This window comes from Electrophorus electricus, chromosome 19 (genome assembly GCF_041902795.1).
Source record: "Electrophorus electricus isolate QZ-2024a chromosome 19, ASM4190279v1, whole genome shotgun sequence".
Lineage (NCBI taxonomy): Eukaryota > Metazoa > Chordata > Actinopteri > Gymnotiformes > Gymnotidae > Electrophorus > Electrophorus electricus.
Window position 1 is genome coordinate 3,332,777 of NC_137515.1, and position 12,853 is coordinate 3,345,629.

At 45.7% G+C, this 12,853-nt stretch overlaps 1 protein-coding gene across 14 annotated transcripts in view; it reads right to left on the bottom strand.

The window, feature by feature from the left end:
- Nucleotides 1-507: 507 nt before the first annotated feature.
- Nucleotides 508-12,853, bottom strand: part of msi2a (musashi RNA-binding protein 2a) — a 152,015-nt gene continuing 139,669 nt past the window's right edge. For 9 of the 14 annotated variants that reach the window (XM_081702455.1, XM_081702450.1, XM_081702447.1 and 6 more), the window contains 2 exons: nucleotides 9,729-9,883; nucleotides 508-987 (listed from right to left, as the gene is read on the bottom strand). In XM_081702455.1, the coding sequence (XP_081558581.1) occupies nucleotides 754-987; nucleotides 9,729-9,883 (389 nt within the window). In that variant the 3' untranslated portion in view covers nucleotides 508-753. Of the gene's footprint in view, nucleotides 988-1,115; nucleotides 5,426-6,753; nucleotides 6,831-9,728; nucleotides 9,884-12,853 lie in introns of those variants that run through there. The other 5 variants (XM_081702451.1, XM_027021383.3, XM_035535313.2 and 2 more) reach the window with 3 other exon arrangements.

The following is a 12,853-nucleotide window of genomic DNA, read 5'->3' on the forward strand; positions in this document are numbered from 1 at the left end:
GGAAATAACCACCGGGAATCAAAGCATCCGTCGATATATTTGTGCTTCTTATATAAATGTATATTATTCTTCTTATATTAGAGTCAAACTCTTTCTCCCACTTATTATATTACACATGGCAACAATACGAATGCCGAAAATGTAATGCCGGAGTGTCAGCAGGATATGAGTATTCCCTTGATCTTCTTGCGTATTGCCTAAAACAATTCATCGGCCTGAGCTGTCCTGAAGCAAAATAACGTCCCTAGTACCTGCAAACTCCATTACTGATGACGTACTGTAGTTTCCGTGCACTTGTTCGGCTGTGTCTGCACGAAAGCGGTTAAGAGCATTCACGTATTGGCTGAAAAGGTTCTTCCTCAATACAAAATAGTTATAGAAACTTGGGGAAAAAAATAGGACTAAGGTCTTTTTTTTGTGTAACTTAACACCTTGGACCGCTGAACCCCTTGGAGCAAAGACTGCTAGATTAAATACTTCAACTAAAATAACGATGAAAACAAAGAATAAAATAGTTAATTTAAGTTTATTTTTTTTCCCAGACAGACACATCGATTTCTGGACCACAGCAGAGGAGGGAAACCCTTCAGAAACATCATTTAATTCTTATTATTACCATTTCAAAATACAAATATAAAATTATACTTTCCACATCTGAGGTGTGAGAACCCTACCTTTTATATTATTATTATTTTACATTAATTTTATAACAGGGCTTTAAGCAAGCCTTATAAGAGGACCTGAAAGATGCTTTCAGACTTTTGTCATTTCGGTCAGTCTCTCATCATTAAAAGTAATTAATGTTAAGAAAAAGACAAGAAAGAAAATGATAGAAATGTCAGGATTGGGCAGATGGAGGAGCAGGAGGCAGGCTGGGAGATGTGGACCCCGATATGGAGCTGCGCCTCCTCCCCAGCAGACAGGGAGAGTCAGGAGGAATGACAGGAGGGTGTGTGCTGCTACAGGACAGCCATAAAGGACTACAAACTGGAGGGAGGGAGGGAGTGGGGGAGAGAGAAAGAGAGAGACACAGACAGACACAGAGACCAAATTGCCAGGTTAAAAGTGGCTCATTCATTGGTTAACAGTCGTCAGTTAGGTTTTTATCGTGTACATAAATGGAACTGGATTCCAGAGTTGGATAAACAGAAGCAAAGTATTGTTGTTGCCTGTTTTGAAAGCAGCGATCAACCGCATCAGTCAATTAGGGAGCGGTGGGGAGAATTTGTTTTTTTTAAAGTAAATTACTTGATACTTGAAAACATCTAGCAGAACAGACTCTGTGTGTGTGTGTGTGTGTATGCATTCACATGGGTTAATTAATAGTTGACCATTGCCTACCACTTGCCTACAGATTCAGTTTTAAATGAGTACATTGAACACTCCAAACACCTTTTAAATGGATACAGCGTATAGTTTAAGCACTGTTTAAATGGATTTGGTGGACACTCCAAACATCTTCCAGGCCTTTTTTTCTGTTGTCTTTGTTTTTTGCTAAACAAATGGATTTACTACACTAGTCAGATGCGTAACATTCATTTGTGGTAAACTGCTGTCAATGAAAATGAACTGAAGGAAACAGAGCCATGCTACCTTAAAGTCTAAACTAGCAGAGTAAAAAAACAAAATAATCCCATAAGTAGAACAGTAGAGCACCAACTATTTCTCACACCACCAATAAAACTGTGGTTAAAAAGGTCATGTTTATTTTCTGTTTATGTGCACATTGCTTGCTTGTCCTCCCAGTATGGCTGGCAGACATGGCCCAAGTACAACTGATGAAGCATATAAATAGGTGGAAAGTCGTACATGTGATCTCTTGAATCAGCTGGTAATGACCATGCAAGGGTGTACCTGCCCCTTTCAAATAACTTAATCTCAAAGTGTTTTGTGATGTTTATTGCTTTGTTGGAATATTAGTTGTTTTTTTTATCCCTCAAAGGAAAATTTGCCAAACCATCTACAGCACAGCCTTTTTTTTAAGCCGTCAAACTGAGGTATCGTTGCACGTGGTCGATGTGGTTAACTTGTATTGTACAGCACATGTTTGGAACAAGACAGCTATAAAAAGCAGGGGGAACACCTTGAGCTGTTAAAAAAATCCTGTCCTTTAAAAAAAAGTCCTCATCGCTTGCAACTAAATTTAAAATAAATATACAGTTTTCAGTGTTTGCTTTTCTACGTCTGCCCTTATCGTTTACACACGGAGTTGAATGGACAGCTGACCAGAGCTGCACTAAAAAAAAATGGTTGGAAAACCACCACAAATGTGGGTGTAGTTCAAATTAAAGGCTGGCTACCAGGGTCAGTAGTTACCAACAACAAAATCCTCTGTCTTTAAATGATATTTGATGCATGGAAAACAGAATCATTTTAAAGGCAGAGAACATTTAAAAAACAGAGTGGTATTCAAAAATAGCAGTGCTTTAGGCAACTGGGATATTTTGAAAGTGTACAAACATCAAAACATTACAGTTGATTAATAGTATTGTAATTATCATTATTAACCATGAGAACCATTTAAAAAAATATGATATCTTTCACATAAAATCTTCATAATAATAGCTTGTGTCCCCTTAAAAAATAATCCAAAATTATAGTTTTGCATTAGCATTTAAGGTAGTATGGCACACCCCTTTAAAAACTTCCCAGGGTGGGGATCGAAATACTCACCCCCGCCCGCACCCCCTTTTGTAATAATGTCTTACAGTAATTTGTACTTTTCTTTTTCTATATAGATCTTTTGTGAGCGCTTTGGTAAGCTGAAACCATGTGAAGTCTGCAAATCACAACAAAAGAGGAAAAAAATGTAATAAAAAGAAAGAAGCAAACGGTAACGATCAATTGCTGCTAAAATAAATAACTCCTCACGATACAATATAATACAAGAAAGTTCTACCTTCACCGGTCCTAGATGTGCTACGAACTACCGTATTTAGAGTGACTACACAACACCTAGTAATTGAACGGGGGGGCGGCCAGGTACGGCCAGGTACGGGAGACCACCACACTGGTATCAAAGACAGCACTTTGTTACAATATATGATTTTTACACACCACTAAATACAGTCATGAACTAAAGATTGTATTCAGTGAAGGGGACGGGAGAGAAGTGGATGGCAGCACAGTACATTGTACTATCATTGTTATTATAATTACTCATTATAACAACCACAAAAAAAAAAAAAATTAAAATAACAATAAGAAAATCCCCTGATTCAAAATTGAAATCAGTGAAGGAACATCTTTTTTCCTTTTTTTAAAGTTTTGTATTTCATTTTTCTCTTGTACATTTGAACATTACAATAGTCTTCAGGCTTTTTTTCTTCTTCGTTTAAGTTATTACTTGATCGTATCTCCATATCATGTAAAAAGCATCCAGCATTTTGCTTCACCTGGTTATTCAGAGCATTAAAATACATCAAATAAAATAAAATCAATCCAAAAAAAAAAAATGTAGTATACATTTGCAGCAGGAAACAAGAGACTAATGTACAAATATACATCAATCAAATCATCACCTCCATCAATACGCACTTTCAGATCACATCATTAAACATCATTTCGCTGACTGAAACCAGTCCTTACATGTTAATAAAAACAGCCCAGCAGCTGAGGTTCTCAGCGCGAGCGTATTTTTCAGTGTCACTATTGGCTGCGTCTAAAATATGTCAATATTTTAGATTAGAGGTTGGCTATATCCACGAAATGAGGTCTGAGCATGAGCTGTGGGGACTGCGTCTCGTTCGGCCTGCTCTAATACCTGTCCTGGAGACACGTGGGACGGTAACCTTCACACGAAGACTTCCTACATGAAACCCTAGTCCAGGTTGATTCGAAATAGCCAACATGTGCAAAGAGAAAGTGGTCAGGTGTTTCCTACTGGTCACAGTGCAATGTTTTACCCTTATACCCAATCAGCTTGTTTTGCCTGTTAACTCTCTGATAAAATGATAAAATAAATTAATATTCTCACTGTATTTCATCATTAAACTCACAGGACTGAGGTATGGTATAAAAACATTTGCCTGGCCTTAATTCATTTGAAAGAACTGACTTAAAAAAACTCAACAAAACAGCAAACCAATAACAAGCTTTTACGTATCAGCTGTGACACTCGATACGAAGCTCCAAAGGCAGCTGGAACTAAGTGGATAAGACAAACGACACCAAATAACATGGTAAGTTCCTTTTTTTTTTTTTTTTTCTTCTTGTGAGGAGTATAAAATTGTCTGGACACGCAGAGTAGGCTAAAACCTCTGGACTGAATTCAGAGTCCTTTTCTCCAACACTACATACAGTGTGCTTTGGATTCAATAATTATTATTTTGAAGATTCTGTCGAGCTTGAATCTCCACAGCAGAGAGAAAAGACAACTCAAATAATGCTGACGCCACTCTAAGCAGTGCCCTGTAGTCACCGTTTTGTAAATATGCTGGTATGATGCTTGTAAAATTATTCAGCTTTATTATTTACAGAGCAAGCCAAACAGCTATCCAATAGATCATATTTGTCACTGGGGTACGTACTTTATTTGAGTGACACCTAAATAATCATCTTTTTAAGACCTATATTTTCTTTTTGTTTATTCACACCCTGGAGCAATTTCTTCGACACACTGTCAGAAAAATATGTTTGTTTGTTTTTTGTTTTTTTTCATTCTGTGTTGGTTATATGCAATGACTGGAATATTTACAGTTACATTTTCTTTTTCTTAAATCTGAATTCACAATGTATTCATCTGAAAAAATGTCATAGTATACATCTTTTTCTAAACGACAAAAACAACACTTATAAAAAAAAGGACCATAAAAATATTGGAGTCCTCTTTGTATTGCCCAAAAATAGGTAATTATGATTAACAATGAGACATCACAAGAATTAAAAACAGCTACTAAGATTGATTAGTTCAGCTTCCCTCTCTTTTTTATATGTACTCAATGTTCTGTCCAAAAAAATCAACGTGTATCTTTAACCTTTTTTGTGCAAATATGATGCCATAAAATTGGATCTTTTACAATAATTGGTACCAAAGGTAATTCACACATAACCAGCAAACACTGTCAAACTTCGTTTGCCAAAATACCCCCCCCCCCGACCCCCTCAAAAAAAAAATCACATGAATAGAAATAAGAACATGACAGTAATGATCACAACCCAAAAACTTTAAAAATGCAACTTAAACCGAGTAAAAGCAAAAGAACTTAAAATGAGCAAAAAAAAGTGTTATGTAGTTACACGGTTTGAGTTATGGTACAGCAGTTGTATTCTTTTCTGAGATGAACTTGACGTTTCATTTGTTCTCATCTTCATGGTGCCACCCCCGTATCCCTTTCACCAGTGGGATGCTGCAGTGCTCATGACATCACCTGTACATGGCCAGTCAGAAACTTCGGCCCGTCTTCCCAGGACCTCCACATACTCTCTGGCGAATCAGAATAAGCACAGACCAAGTTGTCATCAGGCGTTTGTGACAGCTGTTCCCGCCCTGCCAGCCAGAACCTGAGCTACGACTGTTCTCCACTCACATACACCATTAAAATGGTGTACGTATATACTCTGGAAGATTTATCCAACAAGATCTCTAAATATTCCTTGGAACTCTACATGAGGCAAAGCACTTATTCATAAGTTAGGTGTACAACATCAGATCTAATATTCTCCATGTTCCAAGTTCCTACAGTCTCTTTGACCTTAAAGGTGAACAATGAAAAGTAAATGCCTGGCTGCTCATAAGGCAAAATGAACCACTCCTGAAGGAACGTTTGAGTGACCTCACTCATTCCTCAAGCTTGCTCATTTAAACTTAAATTCCTCCTCATTGCACCTTTAAGGTATCGCTCTTTGTTTACTTTTACTTATTTTGGCCGGAGGAGGAGATGACGTAGCTCAGGCTGCCAGGTGGAGGGACAGTGATGAGCGCAGCTGCCTCGCCGTTCCTAAGACACTGCGGCTTTCTTCAAAATAAAATGACAATATTGGTCATGCAACAGGCGACCCGGTCCCCCAAAGCTGTGTCATTACTCGGCAAGATTGTAGGCTTTCGTCATTGTCCAATAACTTGTTTCTTGGATTTCATTCCGCTGATGTCTTGTTGAGGGGTAAAGGGTTTAGAGAGAAGGGAGTACTCAGACTGGCAGATATTCCTCCCTGCGCTCCACGGAAAAGTGGGGCACATCGGAGCAGAAGTAATCTGAGCAGGCGAGAGCGGCCAGGACACCGGGTGGCAGGATCAGGATCTGACTGGATGCTCCACGGATTTGAAAAATTCAGGGGTCTCAGAAGTGCGAGGCAGCACGGGAGGAAGGGGGACACACGGACCACGACGCAGCAGAGTTCGGAAAGGAGGCGAGAGGAGAGGGAAGAGAGGAGACGACAGGGTGAGACAGTTGAGGAGAGGACCGGAGTTGAGAGGATATGAGTAGAGATGAGCTTCAACTGAGCGTTTCAGCACAGACGAACATGCAGACAAATGGCCAGCGACATGGTCAAGCAAGCTCGAGCAGGAAAAGAACACGGCCTCGCAAGCCCCGTGTGTGTGTGCACAAGAAAGGCAGTGGGAGAAGCAGCCGCAGAGAACGACATTTCATGCATCCCACGATATGTCCAGCATTCCGGACAGAAAGGCGTGGAGAAATAGTTCCATGAAAAATGAGAACAGGTGGGGGTGAGATTACAAGTGAAATGAGTCCATAAAGACAGACACCGAGATGGATGGAAAGGATTATTGAGCAATAGAAAGAGACATAATACCTCCACTGAGATGGCATCCGACCACCTGTTAGGGTTCAGTGGTATCCGTTGGTAAAAGCTGTCGCAATCAGAGGGCCCTAGAAACACACAGTATTTGTCAGTAGTTGTCACCACGAGCAAAACGCCAGAACTTTCTGCTCCTCGGGACTCTGTCAGCAAGAACAGGCTGAGGCAACACCAGTATGACCCTGTAACGGGTTATGTAGTACAAGAATTATCAAAAAGAAAAAGAGAAAATCCTTAAATTCTCACTTAATTTTTTTTTATAGACAGACACATTCTTTCTAGGCATATGAATGAAAAGTGTAACGGCTGATTAATTAATATTAATTTGTGCTAATGAATGTGCTAATACATATCAGAATATTATCAGGTGTGATATATAAATGTGACAAGATATTAGAAAAAGCTGTTGTCTGGGGGTGTTGGATTGAAAGGGTTATGGTAGAAGGTCAGGCGGTCACTGAACATGACAGGCAACGTAAAAGACGCGGGAGAAAATGTGTAGAATTAAAAAAACCGGAAAGAACACAGTTTATTCCTCACCTGCAAAACATCTCCACCCAAAAATGCTAACCACGCTAAAAGGATTTATGCAGATGTGCCTTTACGAACCACCAGCAGCCTTTATCAGCTCGTAGCCATGCTAGCTATCAGCCTTCACTCCCCATTTGCTAGTTCAGCAGTCGCAAAAGTTACAAGCGTCAGAACCATAAACACCAGCCCCACAGATAGGTGGGCTAGCTCTCCATCGATAATCACGGCACTGATTTTTGTCCGGAGGGTCAGGCGTGAAGAGGTCCTCATTCCTGCTCGGAGGAGTACTTATTAAAACATTCCCAACACATGTCCACACTCCTCTGACCCCTCCCCCAACCCGGAGCTGCAGGACAACGAGGAGATGCGTCCACCCTCGTCTTCTTGCGCTGTCTCTGATCAGTCTTGCCCCTCCATATGTAAATTCTCGGGGCTGTCTGATTTGCTGATTGCGTTTGTGAGGCAAACCGCCCACACGGCGGATTCAGAGGGCAGGAATGGCAAACTGTCAAAAAAAAAAACCAAAAAAACCACGTGCGCGCACACACACACACACACACACACACACACACACACACACATATGGACAGCCTCTTAACAGGCCCGTCATCAACCCATTGTGCTCGTGACGGCTGCGTGTCAGGAAGATGCTCCGACTTTAATCCGTACGAATAAATCAGCCTGAGCCCAAGCGGAAGGCGTCTGCCTCTTTAATGAGGCAGAGGAGGCGGAGACGAGTCAGCCCCTCCAACACCCCCCGCCCCCGCCCATCTCAGTGGAGTCCAGCACTTAGCTCCACACCAGCGGGGGGTGGAGGTGGGGGGTGGTGGGGTTCAAGGCTGTTCATTGGCACTGGCCGTAAGTACCTTTACGCCTCAGCCTGCTCTGACTGTGGCTTCACCCCGGGGGGGGGGTTGTGTCTGTGGGGGGGCCCAGAGCTCTCAGCCATGATTTGGCATGCCGAGCACTTTGGGACGCGTGCTGAGACCAATCGGCCGTGGCCCCCGCGGCCCCCAACGGCGGCGTCTGCATTGCGGAGGGGCGAGGTGGCGGACGCAAAAACCCGTCCTGCGGGATGCGGGTCTGGCGCTGCCGCCGTGCCACTAATTGTTGACACGTGTCGCCGAAGTAAACGGAGAGGAGCGCTCTGCGTTCCGCGCCATTTCCCGCGCTAATGTGCCGCGCGGAGATGTTATCTGGCGCCGCACCCCATGCCAACGCGGCCCCTCCCCTCCCCTCCCCTGCCCTGCCTCACTCGTCGCGATCGCCCAGTAAGGAGCCGGCTCGACTGGAAACCTTCGTAGCACGACACGTTCGTCCCTCAACGGTGAGCGAGTCTTTGCCCAGACCATGTCCACACCAGCAACCATGACTGGCGCCACGCGGGACACGCGTTTCCATCCTGAAGTGCTCCCAGCGTTTAGAAGAGCGCCCCATGAGGTCTGCAGAACGCAGGCGCATGTGGGAAGAGGACTCGTGCTTCGGCACGCTGCGATCCGCCCGACGAGGATAATGACTTCATAGCTGTATTGTTATTTGCATTGTTCACCAAACACAATGCTGGGCAACAAAAGGGACTGCCAGGTTAACAAAAGCCCGCGGTGGGGGACTGGGCCCAGGACGACGGCCACGCCTCCTTACACATCCCATCCCTGCCCTGGTGCCGGTGAAGAGACTTATTTGTGCAGGAATGAGCGTGTGAATAATTGAATTTCAATTTGGCACTTCATTACAAATGCAGACCCCGCCCCACAGTATTGAGATCTGCAGTGGTTCTTAAATGGGACCTGACATCTGTGACATTCAGAGACTGAATCTGTGTTCTGCCAGCAAAAAGCCAATTAAAGTGACTTTTTTGTGTGGCGCTGTGCTTTTGTTTGGATACGGTGTCACAAGCATCTGCTTGTTATGGGGGACCATCTGAATTTGACAGTTTGCTCATTGCCAGCTTGGTAGTTAGTTTTTTGTTTTTTTTCCCCCCCTCCTCGTTGGCGTGACACTATCCGCTCCGAGCAGGAGGCCGCGGTCCTCGCTGCGGATCGGCCCGAGGCTGTCTCTCCTGTTTCATCAGCGCCAGAGCTCCTGGCGGACTGGTACCGGGCTGCTAATCCTGCCCGCGGCCCGTCTGAAACCCTCTTCTTTAAATTGCTGCGCTGACAATAAAGCGCGCGCCGTTACGCCAGTCGCGCGGGAAGGAACGCAATCAAAACTCGGGGTTCCTCGGCTCCGAGCTGGAGGTAATCAAACGGCGTGCAGCGTTAAAGATGGTGAGAATATAAACGAGGGTGAGAGAGAGAGAACGTGAGAGTGCGGCAGACATGGGGAGGAGAGATTTTCTCTGGGTAGAGTGCACCTACTGGTCATGATGACTCTCCACTCCAGTAAAATGGGAGACAGGTAGATGGTGTGAGAGGGGGTAAGGGGTGGAGGGCACTCACAGCGATGCCGTGGCTGAAGCCAGAGCCAGGCTGGGGGCTGGCGGCGCTGATGTAGTTACCCACAGCCGAGTCCTGACTGGCTGGGCCGTACAGATCCGCTACAGGCCCCGGGCTGTTGGCACCAGGGAAGCCCCCAGGTCGAGGGGGGTTAGTGCCTGAGGAGGAGACACACACACACACAGGCAGTTGAGCTCTAGTTCCTTAGGGTTCTGTCAAGCACAAGTCGCACAAACATGTTTACATCGACATATTCTCTCTCATATGTTGTGGTTATGATTTTATATTAATTTTTCAGAATATGAAACTATGACACAAGACACACACACAAAAAAAAAATCAAAGCAGGCCAACACCAGTAAAGTGAGTGACAGTGGAAAGCTTCATGGTGTGTATTCATTAATACGTTACGTTTTGTACTTGCTAATAGCTTTAGCCTTCATGGTTATACTGTGAATTGCAACAAATGTCATTACACTTCCATTAGAGTGATATTTTCAGCATTTCACCCCCCCCCCCCCCCCCCCCCACACACACACAGGTAATCAGCCAAGACCATATTCACATGTGTGCTGTGTGTGAGGTATGGTGCTCTGAGGTACGCCCGGGCAGACGGGCCATGCCCGAGAGCTCAACGTGCCCCGGGGTGGGTTGCGGGGGTCCGGGCACGCGGGACGGACACTGCTCGCACGGACCGAGGTACGGGGCTCGGGTGTGAACGTGTCACAGTGTATGAAGCCACAGTGGCATCCTCCGTGGTCCCTCCACCCCACTCCTCCTCCTTCCCGCTGTGGCAAACGGTCAGCGGAACAGGAGGCGGGGCGTCAGTGGTCCAGGCAGTACGGCGAGGCTGGAGGAGGATGAGCCACAGCCTTGGCCACGCTCAGGCCCTGCCCCTAGCCACACCCACTCCCATCTCAGCACAGGAGTGGCCCACCCAGTGTGACCCCAGTCACATGCTATGCTCTCTCTCTCACTTAACCGGGAGAGACTAGAAACAGCCAGAGCACAAACACCCTGATCACGCTCACGCGCACACACACTTGACACACACACGCTCGCGCACACCACATATGCTGAGTTTCACTGTACGAAAGGAGATTCAGAACGCACACACGCTCACGCATACATGTACGCACACACACGTGCAAACGCATACACGCTCACCTTTCTACTGATGCACTCTTCCAAGACACCTGCGTCTTCATTTCAAACTACACTACCTGGCCTTCTGTGTGCCTTCAAACGAGACACACACACACACATACTCAGACGTGGGTACGGACGGACGGACAGACAAAGCGCGCCGCTCGGCCGCAGTCTTCTCTCAGACGCAGGCTCTCTGCTCTTATCTGGACAGAACTCTTCCTAACAGGTCTGCTTATAAAGCCATCACAGGCATTTTCAGTTTCAACAGTAATCCTCATTTACTATAATTGGTGGATTGTGTGGTGGTAAGAGGGGCTTCCCCACTCTCGCTCGCTCGCTCCGAGCCAAAGGATTTATGTTTCAGCTCAAACCCCGGGGCTAGACTGTTCCTGCTATTAACTTTAATAGGCAAACACGAATTACTCTTATTGGCTTTGACTGGTAGCTTAGCGGCACCCATGCTAATTAAACTCGTGGGCAAGCGATTACACAGCAGGACATTTCTCCCTCTTTTTTGAGACACAGGTGAGTCACAGGTCCTGCGCTGGCGCTCAGAGTCGAGGTGTTTCGTTTGTGAGCAACACGCAACCAGTAGGGGGAACGGGCAAACACAGGCCAGGCGACGCCAGCCAGCCTCTCCTCTAGAACTCTCGCTACTGCTTGCTTTCTTTATTTAGGGGCTGAGTGATTATAACATAACTACTACGCCAGTACACACATACCTGCACATATACCTACACACACACGCGTGCTAAGGTTGTGGGATAAAGTGCTTTGATATGACCCCTAAAAGTCCCACAAGCCATCGATTATGTCTGCGTTGCCACAGCAACCGAGATACAGGAGACAGTTTGACAGGACCTCCTATCAAGTATCGCCTTAATCCAATAGAACTTTTATCTCTCAGTGTTCTCAACCTATACTGAATGCAATATTACTGTCATATATCACAAAAACTAAGACAGAAATGTGCATTTCTGTCTCAGACAATGAGGAGGGGGGTGAAATGGTAATAAATATCACTGAAGAATTTCTCTGTCTGATAAAGGTGGTTAAAACACTCGTGGAACACAGCCGGTTTTAACTCCAGACATAAACGGGAGAGCGCTGAACGGAAACCATACGGGCAGGACCGCATCCACAAACCCGATCCGAAAGCACAGCGACTGCACGGCGACCGCACCCGCGTCCATGCCCTGCTGCTCGGCAGAGGGCGCCCCCCGAAGGCCGCTGCTGAAATGGCCCGCCACATCAGGTCAATGACCTGACTCACCGAGACCTTGCGTGGGAGTCCGGCGAGAGAACGTGGCATGGGGAGGGGGTCACGTTCACCCATAATACCACTGCATCAGGCTTTCATCAACGTCGCCAGGGCCACATTTAAGGGTCCAGTTCCAGTGCATCGTGTTTGGGTTAAAGGAATTTTCCGGACTAGGGCCGCTAACGTTAGCAGAGACATGTCGAGAGGCTCTCTTTCACACGGTGGTAACCGTATTAACAGAACGCAGCATGTCACCCGCCTTTAACGTGAGTTCACAGGAAGCCCTGGATACCACGCTGGACACAGCAGTGCCGGAGACGGTGCTGGATTTGAGGCAGAGACGGCGATCAAATAGATGGGAGGCATTCGGAAAGGCGGACCAAGAAAGAGTGGCGTGAAGACGGTGAGGAATGCTGTAACGCGCTATGGGAAGTGAGAGGAGAGCTCCAGACCGAACCTCCTAAACTAAACTAAACGCATAAACTCCAGACCGTTTTTATTCTCATTAGTCAACTGGAACTCAACGCATTTTCCTTGGTGGAAGGAACAAGCACATGTAGGTGTAGCTGGGGTTTGTTTTGCGTTTTTTCGTGCCTGAAACACCACGCTCCCTGTGCAAGGCTGAGAGGCGGTGCGGGCCGACGACAGGTCATCCACGGGGCACGGACGCACCTTCGGTTGGGTGTGAGGTGGAGGGGTTTCAAACGAGTTACACACG